Below are 18452 nucleotides of genomic sequence, written 5' to 3'. Positions count from 1 at the left end.
GATGCTTTGGAGGGTGGACTTTATGGCGTGGTATTCCGCTGAGATCCTTCCCCTCCTCCCAAATCTCCACGAGTTTCCTGGCCTGGAGCTGGCGATTCTATAAAACCGGCCCCCTGCTGGTGGCCAGGGGGGACGTGGCAACCTCACACTATCCTGATAACTATTTGCAGGTGGAAACATATCTCATCCAGCACACAAGCTCCACCTATAGGAAGGCTGATCAAAATGGCGCCTGCACATAATATGAAGTTACAGCAAATCCTGACCGAACACGTTTTCCACTTAAGATGACACAGGAAGCCAAGTATTTTGGTATTCAGTTCCACAAGCGTGGTTTGTTTTTGTTTTTTAAATCAATGCTTGGGAGTTGACACTTATACGGCAGAACTGGTGGTCCAGAAACTTCAAGCAGAGCCAAGGAAACTACTGGATTTCTAATAAGAAATTTAGTATAGCACTGCATTACTATTAAGCAACCCCAGAAGGTAATTTATAAAAGCCAAACCCACAAAACTCTGGCTTATGAACAGTAATATTTCTACAACATTATACGTACATCACAGTACTGAGCAGAATTACAATTATGTCTGGCACACCCTACAGTACCCACAACACACAAGATCGTGCTTATATCCTTTGCAAAGAACGGCTTTAAACTAGCCAAATCTGATAAGGACGGCATCTTGAACTTGCCACTTGGGGCTTTCAAACCAGCTGCTAAAACACTGCCATTAAGAAGTATAAAGCACTGGAGCAGCTTGGAGTCCATTTTATAAATCACCTTATGACTGAAAGATCTAGCAGCAGCTGTTCCCAACAAATGGTCCAGTGTAGTGGTAAGGACCGCCAAACTAGATGGAAACCCCCCCCGCAACCCTCAACTCACTAAGTGGTCTGGAGACAAGCCTTCTCAGTCCCAGCTCCCCCCCCCCCCAAAAAAAAAGATGGGAAAATGAAAAGCTTTCATCTAGTTGAAAAAAATGAATTGAATTGAATTGCATTGATTTTCTTTTAAGTGCAAGATGATGCACATTGGAGCCAAAGATGATGCACATTGGAGCCAAAAATCCTAAACATAAATACACATTGATGGGGTCTGAACTGGCAGAGACTGAACAAGAGAGAGATCTTGGAGTTGTAGTAGATAACTCACTGAAAATGTCGAGACAGTGTGTGACTGCAATAAAAAAGGCCAATGCTATGCTGGGGATTATTAGGAAGGATATTGAAAACAGATCAGCCAATATCATAATGCCCCTATATAAATCAATGGTGCAACCTCATTTGGAATACTGTGTGCAGTTCTGGTCACCACACCTTAAAAAGGATATTATAGCTTTGGAAAAAGTGCAGAAAAGGGCAACTCGAATGATAAAAGGGTTGGAACACTTTCCCTATGAGGAAAGGTTAAAGCGCTTAGGGCTCTTTAGCTTGGAGAAAAGACGACTAAGGGGTGACATGATCGAGGTTTATAAGATTATGCATGGGAAAGAGCAGGTAAAGAAAGAGGTACTTTTCTCCCTTTCTCACAATACAAGAACTCGTGGGCACTCCATGAAACTGCAGAGCGGTCAGGTTAGAACGGATAAAAGGAAGTACTTCTTCACCCAAAGAGTGATTAACACATGGAATTCACTGCCACAGGAAGTGGTGGGTGCTACAAGCATGGACGGCTTCAAAAGGGAATTACCTCCTGATGGCACCTGGTATTTTTGGCCACTGTGTGATACAGAGTGTTGGACTGGATGGGCCTTTGGCCTGATCCCGATTGGCGTCTCTTATGTTCTTATGTAAAATTTGGTGCAACCACCTCTGAATAAAAATGGATGAAATGGTGACCCAAACAGATGCATCCATATAAGGTAGATTCCTCCTTCAAATCCTAATTCTAGTCACGAGAAAAATCCTATGACCTTTAGTCGCGGGGAAATTCACAATCCCAGCAAGGGGCGGCCGGGTAAGAGGGTAGGTGAACCCCTGGCTCTTCCCAAACTTTTTTTTAAATGTTGTCATCAAGTCACAAATTACTTATGGGGTTTTCAAGGCAAGAGGCGTTCAGAGGTGGTTTGCCATTGCCTGCCTCTGTGTCACAACCCTGGACCTCCTTGGTGGTCTCCCCTTTAAATATTAACCAGGGCTGACCCTGCTTAGCTTCCAAGATCTGATGAGATCAGGCTAGCTTGGGCCATACAAGTCAGGGCAGACTCCTAAGTACAACTAAAGGATCCCCGCTGTCATGCTTGTACTGGTCCCAACTAACACTCCATGTGAAATACATCAATAAACGCCTGACCAGTTTTGTTATTTGACAAATGGTTTGCTTATTAATGTAGCACTAACATCTATTGCAAGCTTTATGTAACTACCAGTAGGTCACCCTTGAAGAAACTGGACAGCTCCCTGCCCCAAAGAGATTAGAACCTAAAAAAAGATTTAAAGGCACAAGGGAAAGAACAAATGGGACCAAACAAATCAGGCTACTAGGGATTTTTATACACAAGCAGCAGGTCTAGCTCCAAAAGCCCAAATATACAAACAGCAAAGAGACAGAGAGAGAGAGAGAATCCCTTCTGGGAGCACTCAAGAAGGAAGCCTTGCTGTTGGCCCTCTTTTTGGAGTCATTCCATGAAGGGCATGTGAGTGCATATAAGGAAGAAAACAGCTGAACAGGAGCTCTGCTCACTGAGGGAAGGGGGAAATGGATTTGCAAAGAGTCCAACTAGCACAGGAAAGTAGGGAACACATTTCACACTGAGCTGGGGAAAGCCAGTGAGACAAGAGGTCCTATGCTAATGTCTGACTGCCCTTCAGTGGGTCTCAGGAAATTTTGCTACAACCCACATTCTTGCATTCTCTTGACCTGCCAACTGGGCCATGCCAATTCCCATCCATTTTCCCTCACCTGCTTTTCTGTCTCAGCCCTGGCAAAGGAAGAAGGTGGGAGCTATCTTTGTGCCAGATGGATGAGATCAGGCTGAGCATGGATAGAGATGCCAATGTTGGATCAGGCCAAAGGCCCATCCAGTCCAACACTCTGTATCACACAGTGGCCAGAAATACCAGTGCCATCAGGAGGTTCACCAGTGGGGCCAGGACATTAGAAGCCCTCCCACTGTTGACCCCCCCCCCAGCACCAAGATGACAGAGCATCACTTGCCCCAGAGTCCCTATCTATACCTTGTGGCTAATAGCCACTGATGGACCTCTGCTCCATATGCTTATCTAATTCCCTTTTGAAGCTGTCCATGCTTGTAGCCGCCACCACTTCCTGTGGCAGTGAATTCCATGTGTTAATCACTCTTTGGGTGAGGAAGTACTTCCTTTTATCCGTTCTAAGCCGACCGCTCAGCAATTTCATGGAGTGCCCACGAGTTCTTGTGCCTCTGGATTGGGCTAGAGGACAAGAGTGAACCAGTCCACTGGATCCAGCAACTGGAGCTGTGTTGCCTATTTGTATTGCTTTGTTTGCCTACATTATGTTTTTGTTTCTTTGTAAGTGGCTTTGAGTCCCCAATGGGAACAAAAGCAGGAAAGAAATACCTCAATCAATCAATCATTTCCCTTGGGTTCCCAGTTGAGCTTTCCCCCCTTATTCCCCAATACTCCTCTCCACTATCACCAGTTCCTCCTTCTCCTCTAACAGGTCTTAATTAAAAGCCACCTTAGGTGTATTCCAAGCCCTACCCATTCAAGCTGGGGGCTCCCACACACAGAGCTGGAAGACAGACCTTTTGGCATGTAATGTATATAATGTTAGTGCCACAGAGATTGTGATACTCTGATTTGAAAGAGAATATATATATATATTTAAATAAGCTCTGCAATGCAGCAGTAGCTAGTTGATTCTCGCACACGAAACAGCTTACCGTTAATTAAGTTGGCACATCCCTATGATGGTGGCTAACACTTGGAGCATCCTCTCCCCAATAGTATTATCATCTGATGCACAAGTGAACAACTCTTCGGACTTATATCTCGGCCATCTCCTATCTGCCTATTTTCTTAACAAGAAATTGTAATCTGAGTTGTCCATCCGCAAGACGGTGCCTTCTGAGTTACTACTGTGTTCTAAAACTTTCATGTTCGTTACATTGCAGGTGTCAGGAGTGAAATCTAATATGCAATCAATGAAGCTAATAGGCCCGAAGCACACCGAGGGATCAGTGTGGCAGAATGAAATGTACTGGTTATAAGAACATGACAGTATCTATGCTAGATCAGGCCAATGGCTCATGTAATCCAGCATCCTGTTTCACACAGTGGCTGACTTGAGCCCCCGAGAAGGCTTATAATCAAGGCACAGAATCTGGTATTCTTGCCCCTCGCCAGAACTGGCATTCAGAGGTATACTGCTTCTGAACATGGAGGTTCCATTTCCCGTGCTTGAAAGCTAGTCGAATATGACTCTAGGGGGTGGTGCTCGTCTCTGTTTCCAAGCCAAAGAGCCAACACTGTCCAAATACGTTTCCATGGTCATGTGGCCGGCATGGCTAAATGCCAAGGCACACGGAACGCTGTTACCTTCCCACTGAAGCAGTACCTGTTTATCTACTTGCAGTTCCTTGTTTTCAAACTGCTAGGTTGGCAGGAGCTGGGGCCAGAGACGGGCGCTCACTCCGTCACGCAGCACTAGGGTCTCGAACTGCCGAACAATAGACCTTCCAGTCTGTAATTGTAACTAATAGCCACTGATGACCCTACCCTCCATGAACTGGTCTATAGTCCCCCTTTAAACCCAACTCAACTAGTAGCCATCACCACAATTCCAAGGTTGGGAATTTCTCATTCTAATTCCATATGTCCCTGTGCACCAACTACAGTCATCAGGCAGCCATCATAGGGTGGCACATCTGGCACTGACCAGAGTCCAGGCCTTTTTCATCAAGGCTCCAGCTCTGTGGAATGGGCTCCCTGAAGAGGTGAGAGGTGCCCCCTCCCTGGAGATCTTCAGGAGGCACTGCAAATACGGTTGTCAGCTCCGGAGCGGGAAATTCCTGAAGATGTTTGGGGGGTGGAGCCTGGGGAAGGGAGGGACCTCAGTAGGATTTATTTATTATTTATTAAATTGGATTTGCTAGGCCACCCTTCCCTACAACTAGGGCTCAGGGCAGCTTACAACAGAATAATATTCAAATTCTCAAGTTAAAATCTAAATTAAAACTGACCAAAGAACAAGAAGTAGATAAAAGCAGCATGCATGTACGTTACAGATGGCGGAAAGGTATAATACCATCGGAAAGATATAATGCCATAGGAAAGGATATAGGGTTGCCAAGTGCGATCTTCGCCGCAGCAGGGGACTCCCGGCTGGAGCGCGCACGCCGCATCCTCGTAACTCGGAAGTAACGCAACCACGCCGGTCACGTTAGGGGCGGGGCCACGACCATCTGAGGGAAAACCATAGAGTTTTCCCTCGGATGACCGTGGCCCCGCCCCCAGCGTGCCCAGCATGGTCGCATCATTTCCGGGTGACATGCACGTCGGGGTGGGGTTCCCCCCGGGGCCCAATCCGCCGGCAGCGGGAAACAGGCCTCTGGGGCGGGGGTTTCCCCGCCCCCCGGGGGGACTTGGCAAGCCTAAAAGGATATAATGCCATAGAGTCCACCTTCCAAAGCAGCCATTTTCTTCAGGGAAACTGATCTCTGTAGGCTGGAGATGAGTTGTATTTTTGGGAGGTTTCCAGGCCCCACCTGGAAGCTGGGAACCCTAGCTTTAAGGCCTACTTGTTTGCCACAGCTTTTGAGGGGATTTGGATGGCAGGCATTTTTTAAGGGGAAGGGATCCAAGGCTTGCTTCTTTATCTTTGTTTTTAGCTTGGGATGTTTCAACTAGAGGAAAGGTGGGATATAAATGTGTAAATAAATAAATGAATACTATTTGACAGAAAGAAGTCATTCCTTCCTGTATTCTGAATGTATTTGTCCTTGAATTAAAGTTCTGTGACTTCTAAAGTTAGGGAAGAGGGCCATTTTCTCCACCCCATGCATAATTTTACTGCGTCCCCCCTCTTTTCTCAATGCTAAAAAGCCCTAACTCCAAAGCCTCTTTTTGTACAAAAAGTGCTCCAATCCCTTGAACCTTTTTGTTGCCCTTTTCTGCACCTTTTCCAGTGCCATGATATTGTTTTTCTGATACACTGAACACAGTGGCATGCAGTATTCCAGCTCCAGCTGCACCACACAACTGTTCAAAGGCATTACAATACCTGGCTGTCTTGTTTGCGATCTCTTTTGCTTCCTAACACAGAATTTGCCCTTTTTGCCCCAACTGCACGCTGAGTTGACTTTTCCATTTTACTTCCAACACTCTTCTTGGAACACAGCATCAGCATGGGCAAATGCCCCATTATTTTCCACACCAAAAATGATGCAAAGGATTTGTTCAGTTTCTCTTGCCATCTCCCCATCTTCCTTGAGTCAACTCCAATAGCCTTTCAGTGGCTTAAAAGGCCATGAGTTTCTTCCTTTAAACATCAGAATCTTTTTCTGCATTTCATTTTTTTTTAAAGCTCTCATTTTTATGTCATCCAAGACACTGTGAAAATGGTCTCCTTAAAAAGAAAGGAGCTCTGATATCCTATCAGTTTTCCCCATTAGTGGCCACAGTCCAAAAAAGGCAGAGAACAGTGTTGTTAAGTAAGTCATCTGCTTACATTCAAGTTCACCAAGCCTCTCAGACATATCACAGCTTTCACAGTTCTTTTTTCCCCCCTTTTCCCCTATAAGAAAGTTTTCTTACTTTGAATAGGCTGGGGCAACCCAGTACGGGTTCTCCTCCGCTTCCTTGGCATGTCGTAAAATGGCCTCCCGGGGGTTGCTATCGTCAGTCTTATCCAGGGCAATATTCTTGACAATGTATGAAGACAGAGTCCCGCCATGAGTTCCGACACGGCCACCGCGACCTAATAGAGGAAGGAAAGAGAGAATGAACAGATGTGCACAGTGGGAAAAAAATCATTAAATGAGCAGAAGAGATGACGTAAAGAAGAAGGGGGGGGGAAACCCTGTGTTCATACAAAAGGGGGAAAAGTTAGGTATTGTCCTAGTACAGCAACATCTTCAAGCTTCTAAGTGTTATAAACTGTATGCAGTAACTCGGCTTCCCAAAATGTGTGCATTCTGCCTTCAGCGACTTTTTCTCTACGGCCATCAAAAACTAGTTATACCTGGCCCTGCTACCGGAGGTTCAGGCTTGTGAGATTTCAGAGGATCCAGCCGATCCTTTTCCAGCTGCTTTCTTGTGCTTCTCTGGCGGGGTTCACGGAACATTGGAAGTGCGTGAGCTGCATTTTTAAAAAGAAATTTTATTTAGAGATAGAGGGCTTAGGTTTACATGCACCGACAATTTGTATGCATTCCATTTTTATCCCACCCCTCCTCCAAGGAGCTCAGGATAGCATGCATTGTTCTCTCCTCCTCTGTTTTATCCTCACAACCATGCTGTGAGGTAGGTCAGGCTGAGGGAAAGACAATGGTCCAAGGTCACTGAGCAAGTTTCATGTCACAAATCCATGTCGCCCCAGTCCTTGTCTAACACACTGCACTGGCATTGACCATTATACATGCCTTCTGGGTGCCTAAACAAAATAAGCCAGATAGATGATAATCCACACTATGTAGTGGGTTTGTAGTGGATTATTACAGCATACTTATTTGAGTTTACTATTCCCCTCAGAGCCTGTTCCACACTTAAAGTAATTACCGGCTATGAAACTTTGTAGTTGGTTTGTAGTGGATTATTACGGCATATTTGAGTTTACTATTCCCCTCAGAGGCTGTTCCACACTTAAAATAATTACCAGCTATGAAACAGTTTACTCAGCTATCAGAGACACAGTCCTGCCACTGAAATCAGAAGCTCCAGTGTCTATTCACTCATTGTCTCCTGTAACAAAATTTAACATGTGATACAACATCCCCACGTTGGGAATTTCCTTGATCCTGCTCAACATCATTGACCAGCACATGTCCTCTATAACATCAGGTTCCACCATATGCAAATGTGTGCGTGCGTGCGTGCTATTATGACAGCCTATTTACCCCCTCTTTTTAAGGAACCAGTGATGCTGTTGTATGAAAAAGAATGGCGATGGATGACATAGATCTACAGACTCCCAAGAACCATGACCACCATCCCTGCATTCCCTGAAAGTACTGCTGGGGGGGGGGGAAGCAATGTTCCCTCTAAGCTGTGGAGCCTTGTGAGCAAAAATTCTACTTTGTGAGCTCCTGGCATTAAAGTTGTGAGCGAGCGATTTGGCTAATGCATAAATTAGTTTGCTCTGGAGCCCTCCTTCCTGAGCAAAGACAAAAATCTGTGAGCTGGAGGCTAAAAAACTGTGAGCTAGCTCACAGTAACTCAGCTTAGAGGGAACAGTGGTGGGGAGTACAGTGAGGGCAGGGGCTGAAGTTGGACAGTGGAATCTGTAGGAGTTGTGGACAACTTCCCCTTGCCTAAGCAGAAGCACCTTCCACTTGTGTGTGTTTGGATCTAACACACTGTAAATAAAACTTTATATTTTCTTGGAATAGGCTGGTTATTTTTGCAACTGGCAGGAGTGGGGATGTAAAAATGCATTACCATTCTTGCTTATTTTGAAGGTCTTTTAAAATAACAACAATAAAAATAACAGGAATTAGGGTGTGGAAAGAATGGGTACATGATGCTTTGCACCTTTTAGACATGGCTTGGGATAGAAAGGGATGATACATTGTTAAGACCATTTCTACAGCTGTACAATCCCAAGCAACATGAATCCTCTGGCTTGAAGCCACACTCAAGACAGTTATGAATGGGTGCGAAGCTGATACACTACACAACAGTACTGGGAAACAACAGTGGTGTAAACACAGCCCAATCTAATTTCTAGGCACTATTTATTAGCTTTAACAAAACAATAATCTGGTTTAGGATAGTTTTAGAATTTTATGAATAAACAGCTGTTTCTTACAACTGCACGTTATATGGAACACAAAGAGTCAAGCATTAGTTGCCAAGTGGCATGCTATATAATTTTGCACAGAACATTTGAGGTGGTTAACAAACCATTCCCATATGCGGAGGCGAGCCACTTTAAGGAAAACCCATCAACAATAATGTGCCTCATTTTTATAAGTAACAATCCCTCAAGTACAAATGTTGTTGTCAGAAGATGTGAAGTTTCAGTTTAATTTAAAATATTTATATGCCACTTTTCTGAAAATCAATACAATTCAAAGTTCCAATTCCAGTATGATAGGGTCTCCTTTAGTGGGGTTGCCGAACACTTTCACCCTCTGCCGCTTTTCATTAGCTAGTCTGGAAGCTAATGGCATATGTGACAGACAGGTTAGGTTTCACCTCTCCCTAAGAATGGCCAGTGGTTACAGACAGGATGTTGGTGAGAGAGACAGTTCAAGATAACTGTTATTTCAGCTGAGAGTGACTCTGGCTGGGTGAAGTTGTAGAGAAGAGCAGCTTAGTGCTGATAGAAAAAAAGGTCAGATTGTAATGAAGAAACCCAAATGCTTGAATAGGGAAATAGTTCAGAAGTTCAACTGAAAAACAATTCTGTAACCTCTACCTGATCTACTTCATGTTATGTTCAAATCATAAATAAATGTTAACTCCTTGTTTGTTTAACCCTGTGGGATGGATGTGTATGTTGTCTCAGGGAAAGAAACACACACACAAACTAATATTTTGGGATATAAATAAATGGTGACAGCATGTGAATGAAGAAGTGTTTGAGACCCCAATCCCAATAGATCTGTGTGGTGTCTGAGTGAGGGGTGATTATTAAAATGGACTAGGCTACCCTGTCTGGTGGTGTCTCTGTAAGAGAGAGAACCTGCTATGTGAAATGGTCATGGCTCTGTATACCTTTTATATAGTAGTGAACTGTGCCTGCCTGACCTATCACTAAACCTGAACTTGTGGGACAAAGGTTGTGGAGAGTGATAGGCACTCTGCTGCAAAAGTGGAATTTAATTGAATTATATCACCATACACAAAGGAAGAAGGGAAGAGAAGGAGGAGCATGCTAGCCAGAGGATTCTTCAGACTCTATTGTATATTGACAAGTCATGTTATATCTGAACCATACTATGATGTCCTTTCTCCCTCACATAAACTGCAGATTATTGTCCCAGCCAAATCACAAGCTATGGTTTGTTTACTTCCTTGCAAACCAGGACTAAGCCAGAGCTTGGAATTCTGCTTTGGAGGGAACAGCACAAGCCACAGTTCATGGTTCAGATGTAATGACAAACTGTGGTTTGCTATAAAAGTAGAAGCCTTTCATTAGGTACCTGCACACCAAGAAAAAAGGCAAGTTGTGAGCCTGGGGTTCTACCAAGGTCATCTATATAGCAAGAAACCATAGTTTGTCATGCTAGAGTTTCTCACATTTTCCACACACACAACATTGAATGTAATGCCTTTTAATCATCATGCACCACAGAAGATGGGATCCTTTCCATATTGATGTTTGAATCTGGTACTGTTAAGCTGTGTCAACAGCTTCAGGAATGAAGTAGTAGAATGGACAGTACCACTTTTGCTTGCAGGTGAGGGGTGTGATTTTGGAAGGCATAAGTGAGTCAAAGTTCTATATTTCACAGATCACATGGTAGCCGTGTTAGGCTGTTTGTGGCAGTAGAAAAGAGCAGGAGTCCAGTAACCCCTTAAAGACTAACAAAATTAATGGAAAGATATGAGCTTTTGTGAGCCACTGCTCACTTCTTCAGATATCTGTATCTTCAGCTACATGAAGAAGTGAGCGGTGACTCATGAAAGCTGATACCCTGCCATGAATTTTGTTAGTCTTTAAGATGCTACTGGACTCTTGCTCTTTTATATTTCATAAGCATTTAAAAGTTACTCACGTGTTATAATATAATCCTGTGTGAGAGTCTCTGCTTGTCTCTCTTTTCTTTTTGTCTTCACAACACATAATTTCGCTCCCCTGGAAAGAAAAGAACCTGGTAAAAAAAAAACCGAACCAACTGGAAGCTCTTGGAAAAGTACAAAAGTAGGTCCTGGGGTGATTGGGAGAAATGTGGATATATAGATATTTTAAATAGATGAATAAATACGTTTTGAATTCAGAAACACATTTTCAAAAGGTGTGCAAGTTTTAAAAGTTCAGATGCTAAAATGAACACAAATTCATAGCATTAATTTCATTGTTTTTTGTGCAGCATAACTGTATAGTAAATTAGTTGGCTCCTGTGTGGATAACAAAACTTGCAGGCTAGGTTGCTCACAGACCAGGAAGGGGTCTCTGTCTATGTGGGAGACTTCCTAGGAAGTTCCAGGAAAATGTTCTTAGGACTGAACTGTAGAGTAACCAAAAGAAAAAATAAAGGCCTGTTGAGGACTAAATGTGTTCCCCAATGGATGGAATGTTGAGAGAAGGTGAGTGTCAATCAAAAGAAAAAAGAGAGTTGTGTGGTGCAGAAATTAGCTTGCTGAAGCGCTTGCGAGCTCAGAGAATTTTGGAGGAAGATGTGAAACACTGTCAACCCAGGAGAGAGGGCAGACCACTTTATGCTCTTGTTCTAGGAGGTACAGCTTGGTTTATGATTGTGTATTCTCATATGTGGAACTCCACAGAGGTCATGAAGATGATGATGTCTAATTTGCTGATGCAATCCAGGGATCTAGGCTGATCTTAGAAATAACACATACTGTTTTCCTTTCAGTATCTTACAATGCCAAGAAATTGCCTGAATATCTTGAACAAGCCAAAAAAAAAGGCTTGTGATAGGCTATATTTAATTTATTGTAAGGAGCTTGCAGGAAGTTTGTTTTACACTTCTGGGAGAATCCTAGTGCATCTGGAGATCTTCCGGAATATTCAAAACATACTTTGGAATAACAGATTATTTGCAAACTCATATGGTGCTGTGTGTTTCTGCCTCATCATTTCTTTGCTTCCAACCTGATGACAATATGGCAGCCATGCTCCTGACTAGGGATGGGCACAAACCAAACCATGAAGCAACATTCATCACAAATTTGGCCCTGTTTATGGTTCGTGAATAGAAGTTCATGAAGGGTCTACCATCATGAACTTCCATGAATTTTTAAAGCAGTTCATGGCAGTTTGTGGATGGAGCAGAAAGCAGGGGTTCAAAGGGACTGAGTCCCTTTACCTCACTGCTTTCTGTTCCCTGAGAGACAGCTGAGCGGTGAGAAGGTGCACAAGACAGCCTGGAAAATAGCTGTGCAGTGGGAAGGCACTGAAACAGCCTTCCCACCACTCAGCTGTTTTTGCAGCTTTTGCGGGGAACAGAAAGCAGGTTTAAAGGGCCTCAGACTCCCTTTAAAAACCACGCTTTCTGCTCCATCCACAAAGCACCATGAACTGCCACGAACTGCTTTAAAATTTCGTGGAAATTCATGATGGTAGACCCATCATGAACTTCTGTTCACGAACCATGGACACAGCAAAATTAATGATGAATTTTACTACATGGTTACAGCAGAGCTCTTCCTATGTAAATGGGACCATGAAAAGGAATTTACCCACATTTTAACAAGCAGTTACACAGGTTAAATTGCATTCAAAATAAAGTACCTTTGACTTTTGATGGGATCGTAATATACTTTAGCTAATCCATTCCCTGTACCAACCATGATTTGGTTCAGCTTGGGGTGCCAGAGACAACGGACAACACTCTGAAAAATAACAGTATCAATCAGTGATTTTAGTTTCAAATCAACTCTAACATCCCTGATGCATATCGCCTAAAGTTTCTTCAGAGGAAATTATGAAATAGGGTTGCCAAATGTACTCACCTGTGCCGGCGGGGGACTTTGTGTTGCCTCCCGGTGCGCGCAAAGCGCACACGCGCCACATGCACGTCACTTTTCTGTGACGTCATCATGCTGGGGTGGGGCACAGCCTTTTGAGGGGAAAACTCTATGTTTCCCCCTCAAATGGCTGTGCCCTGCCCCAGCGTGATGATGTCACAGGGAAGTGACGTGCATGCGGGGGTGGGGTTTTCCCCGGGCCCCGATTCCGCGGGGGCGGAAATCGGGGCTCCAAAGCGGGGGGAATTCCGCCCCCCGGGGGGATTTGGCAGCCCTATTATGAAACGAGCTAATGGTATTCAGATATTGATTATATTTAGATTATACCAGGCCTGAAGAAGCCTGTTTTAAAGCAATATCTAATGATAAGCAGGTCGCCAATCCTTGGATGGGCCACCTGTTTCTTATAACATATTCTAACCATTTTTGACAGCAAACTATGTACAGAAGAGTAGTTTATCAATCATATGGCATCACTTTTTTGAAAGCTTCTCTAGCTTTTTTGGGGAGGCTGCCAAGTTGTAGCCGACTTATGGCGGCCTAGTAGGATTTTCAAGGCAAGAGATATTCAGAGGTGGTTTGCCATTGCCTGCCTCTACACAGCATCCCTGAACTCTAATCAAAGTAACTAACTGAGATATGATGGAACCTTTGGAACTATGGCTGTCATGGCACTGCAGCTGTTGAGTATTTATTTAGATATTATACCCTGCTTTCCATCCCAAAGGGGACTAAAGCAATTTATAATATTGTTCTACCTCTTCCATTTTATCTTCTCTACAACTGCCCTGCAACATAGGTTAGGCTGAATGGTGAGTGGTCTGAGCTTCCAGGGCAGAATTATAAAATAAGAATTAATGTGTTAATGATCAGTATAATACAAACAACAAACGATGCAGCAGAACTGGATTACAAAATTAACAGAAAAATAAAATTAAAATAATGAAATGCAACCAATAAACAATGCATTAAAAAAAACTATAAAACTTTTCACAGACATTAAAACTACAACCTTATTTCTTTTATGAAAAGGTTCTCTTAGTGTGATATAACTGTTTGGCTCAATATCTGGTTTCCTCCCTGCAGATTATGAGGTCTTTCTTCTTTTCAAAAGCATTAGGCAGGATTTGACTTTTAAACTGTGCTTTTGTGTCAGTGCCAATAAAGGTAACTGAACTGAACTGACTGTGCTTTTGTATGGTATTTCTGTTGTGTTTTGCCAGTATTGTTTTGTTTTATTAATCTGAAGCCTGGTTTGGATCTATATTTTAGGGAAAGATAGGTTTAAAAATGCACATTCCAATTTTGGCACACACACAAATAAACCTGTACAAACAGCACAGTTCTGAATGTGCTCATATGTATTTCTTAACAAAATTATTTAATCATGAGCTTGTGTGAAGGGGAAAAAATCATTCCTTTAGGCTACACAAAATTGATTAATTAGGCAAACAGAAGTCAATGTTGATTTTGAAAACACCATACTTTAACATAGTTCTACAACATCAACAATGCTTTTTTGGAAGGCAATTAAAATAATAAAAAAACAACCCTCCAACTCCATGGGACCCTACATCCACCAGGCTAGGAATTTCCTAGACCAGCAATAGCAAGCAAGCATGGTGTTTGGAAATATAATTTGTGTCACTAACCAAGATCCTTGACCAACTGGAAAGAAAAAAGAATAGATTCCCAAATTTAAACTAATGCATATATATATCCATATATAGCTGTATATCTATATCTATATAAACCTACATAATATATTTTAAAAGGGAACATAAGGTACACTTTCATTACAAGAAGGGAACCTAAATAAATTTAATATGACTGTGGAGACTCTTAAATTATTGTATTATTAAAAAAAACCACTTTGTAGACCAAAAAAGACTCTGTAGGCATATCACATTACCAATTTCCAGACCATTTGGCCAACCTTCCTACTTTTCTCCAGTCCTAAACTCCAGTCCATTTTGTTTGAGTGTTAAACATGGTTCATTAGCTGGCATGTACCACAGGACCGAAAAGTAAACTAATTAAGCCATCATATGGAACAGCAAGAAAAACAGCTTCCTCTTTAACAAGCTTCAGGCAGATTTTTATCTGCACAATCAGGTCAACTAAAGAATTATTTTCAAGCACAGGGGTTACTTTTCTTCTTTAAGAGAATGTTTTTTCACCTTTGAGCATGGGAATGCTAATCTGCGTTTTCAACTGTGCAACTGGAGAGTGAGTTATGCTGTAAATGCTTCAGTTACAGAATATCAGAAGGTAGGAGGTTATGTAGAAAACGCAGTGAATTTCCTCCAGTTCCATGATTCTGTTATTTGCTTTAATGTGTTCTGTGTAATCATATGAAGACTGAAATGCACAAATGCTACAATAATCTTATAATACTGAAGTTAGCAACTGATGCAAAGGTAGATGTGCCTTTTCTTTTTCCTGCACCTTAGGACTGGTATGGACATAAAGGTAAAGGTAAAGATTCCCTTGCTCGAAAGCCAGTCGAGTCCGACTCTAGGGTTGCGGTGCTCACATCCGTTTCAAGGCCGAAGAGCCAGAGCTGTCGGAAGACGTTTCCGTGGTCATGTGGCCGGCATGACTAAACACCAAGGCGCACGGAACGCTGTTACCTTCCCACCGAAGTGGTACCTATTTTTGTTGTTCAGTCGCACAGTCGAGTCCGACTCTTCGCGACCCCATGGACCAGCTCTCGCCAGGCCTATTTATCTACTTGCAAAACTCTATGGTTTTCCCTTGTATGGTCGTGGCCCCGCCCCCAGCGTGCCCGGCGTCATGACGTCACTTCCCTGTGACGTGCATGCGGCGCGCGCTTCGCGCGCACACGCTCCGGGAGCCGCGCAGGAGTCCCCCGCCGGAGAGGTGAGTAACATTTGGCAACCCTAATGGCAACCCTACCCTAAATGCTAATGATGGCTTAGCAATCAGGACGGTGCTGAAGGCTCATATATACCTCCCCCCGTTTTTTTTGTTTTTGGAGTTAGAATTCCTTCTTTTCCCCTTAACTCACCATTATACCTGACATAACATTCCGTAAATGTTCGAGTCCAGTGACACCTTTATGACCAACAAAGCTTTATTCAGGGTATAAACTTTCGTGTGCACACATACTTCTTCATACATTCAATGGAAGTTATCAGTCCATGCATATAGGTAGAGGGTACGTATGGACTGAAGAAGAAGAAGAAGAGATTGGATTTATACCCCGCCCATCACTACCCAAAGGTGTCTCAGAGCAGCTTACAAACTCCTTTCCCTTCCTCCCCACAACAGACCCCCTGTGAGGTAGGTGGGGCTGAGAGAACTCTGACACAAACTGCTCTTTTTCAAGGACAGCTGTGCCAGAATTATGGCTTGCCCAAGGTCATCCAGCCAGGTGCAAGTGGAGGAGTGGGAAATCAACCCCGGTTCTCCCAGATTAGAGTCCGCGCACTTAACTACTACACCAGACTGGCTCCTACACCAGACTGGTAACGTCCATGTATCTGAAGAAGTGTTGTTGCACGTGAAAGCTTACACCTTGAATAAAACTTTGTTGGTCTTAAAGGTGTCACCGGACTCGAACTTTGTTCTGCTGCTTCAGACCAACAAGGCTACCTCACCTGAATCTATTCCTGATTCCCTTACCCATGGTTTGGCAGTAAGTCTGACTATGCTAACTAAGGATGCCAGCCTCCAGGTAGGACCTGAGGATCCCTTGGAATTACAGCTCATCTCCAGACTACAGAGGTCAGTTCCCCTGGAGAAAATAGTAAGAGTCCAGGAGCACTTTAAAGACTAACAACACTTGTGGCAGGGTATGAGCTTTCGTGAGTCACTGCTCACTTCTTCAGATACAGCTAGAATGTGAGTCCATCTGTATCTGAAGTGACTAGTGACTCATGAAAGTTCATACCCTACCACAAATTTTGTTAGTCTTTAAGGTGCTACTGGGCTCTTTTCTACTGCTACAGACAGACTAACATGGCTACCCATCTTGATCTATCTCCCTGGAGAAAATGGCTGCTTTGGAAGGTTGACTCTGTGGCATTGTACCCCACTGAGGTCTAGGGTTGCCAAGTCTGATTTTCGCCACAGCGGGGGACTCCCGGGTGGCGGCTGGAGTGCGCGTGCCGCATTCACATCACTCGGAAGTGACACGACCACGCTGGGCACACTGGAGGCGGGGCCACGACCATCTGAGGGAAAACCATAGAGTTTTCCCTCGGATGACCATGGCCCCGCCCCCAGCGTGGTCGCATCACTTCCGGGTGACGTGCACATTGGGGTGGGGTTCCCCCCGGGGCCCGATCTGCCGCCGGCGGGGAACGGGCCTCTGGGGCGGGGGTTTCCCCGCCCCCCAGGGGGACTTGGCAAGCCTACTGAGGTCCCCGTGTTTCTCAGGCTCCATCTCCAAATCTCCAGAAGTTTTCCAACTTGGACCTGGCAACCCTAATGGTAACAGTGACGTTCAGAATGCTGCTTTAAAATATCGTTTCCTAAATGGGTTTTAGGAATGATTCTCAGACTGTTAAGGATGGTCAGATGTTATCTGTAATGCATAAGAATTCCTTCAATAATGGAAGCTTTGCGAAAGTTGTCCCTTCCTTTTTTTATGCCACTAATGCCTAACATGTAGACAGTCCGTCTAGTAAAAAAGGAAGTAAAAAAGAAGGATGGGCTAGTAACTTTTGTGACTTATTTGGAAAGCCAGTTTACAAGATTAACAAGTTTGTTTAGCTTCTTCTTTGTAGCTGATGTGGATGTCCATTTTTTCCTCTTTCAAGTCAACATTGCATGTGTCATGATCTGGGCTGTGCAAGCACGGCCCAGCAGGCCCAGGGAGCCTGGCTAGCAGTAGGGGAGGCTGGAGCTACAAATCCCAGAAGGCCTTGGGAAGTTTTGGCGCTTATTTTGACCAATAGGGAAGAAGAGGGATGGGAAATAAGAGAACTGGTACAACAGGGAAAGCTGTTCTTCTTCTCAGGGAACAGAGCCAGAAGGGATTGAGGCTGCTGTGGGGAAGAAACCCTCATCCTGAGGGAAGGGTGAGTAGTCTAAGGCCACTGCAGATAGTGAGCTAGGGACAGTATATATTTAGACGTGTTACGGCATTTGATTTCTTTTCTTTTCACCCACTTACTGTTGTTATTCTGCACCTTGTTTGTTCGACCTCCTATAAAATAAATTATTTTCATTGTTCACTCTGCCTGGTCCTCACGCCTATTATTCGGCTAAAAGGGAGGTCTGAAAGGCCTGGGAGGGTGCTCTGGGCATTCTCAGAGGAGCCTGGAACCAGAGTGGTGGCAGCCTCAGGTGACACCCCACCTGAGCCGTGACAGCATGGAACTGGACTGCAGAGAATGGCAGCAATAAACCCTTAAAGAATGAGGCTTCCCCATTAAGGGAAGTCGCTGAACTTGTAGCCAGTCAAACCATGTGGCATGTTCCTGAGGGCAAGCAATGTTATGTATAAAACACAGATTTATAAATAGCACACACCAGCAAAGTGTGAACATGGGAGGGGACTATTATAAACCAAAGGCTGGACAAAAAAACCCCAAAAAATTGACCCATAGTAGATTTTTGGATTGCACACAAATTATAAAAACCCAGTAACAATAACTGCCCTAAATATCTGTTCCAAAAGACCT

General features: G+C 43.8%; 1 protein-coding gene across 1 annotated transcript in view; it reads right to left on the bottom strand.

Moving 5' to 3' along the window:
* Positions 1-18452, bottom strand: part of WDR70 (WD repeat domain 70) — a 161566-nt gene that overhangs the window by 1894 nt on the left and 141220 nt on the right. Inside the window, exons 14-17 of the mRNA XM_015420162.1 lie at positions 12563-12663; positions 10866-10945; positions 7166-7282; positions 6739-6901 (exon numbers count right to left, since the gene is read on the bottom strand). Of these exons, the coding sequence (XP_015275648.1) occupies positions 6739-6901; positions 7166-7282; positions 10866-10945; positions 12563-12663 (461 nt within the window). The remainder of the gene's footprint in view (positions 1-6738; positions 6902-7165; positions 7283-10865; positions 10946-12562; positions 12664-18452) is intronic.

The sequence above is a fragment of the Gekko japonicus genome, unplaced genomic scaffold (genome assembly GCF_001447785.1).
Source record: "Gekko japonicus isolate JY-2015 unplaced genomic scaffold, Gekko_japonicus_V1.1 scaffold86, whole genome shotgun sequence".
NCBI lineage: Eukaryota > Metazoa > Chordata > Lepidosauria > Squamata > Gekkonidae > Gekko > Gekko japonicus.
The sequence above is the reverse complement of the archived record's forward strand: the minus strand, read 5'-3'. Positions and strand labels throughout refer to the sequence as shown.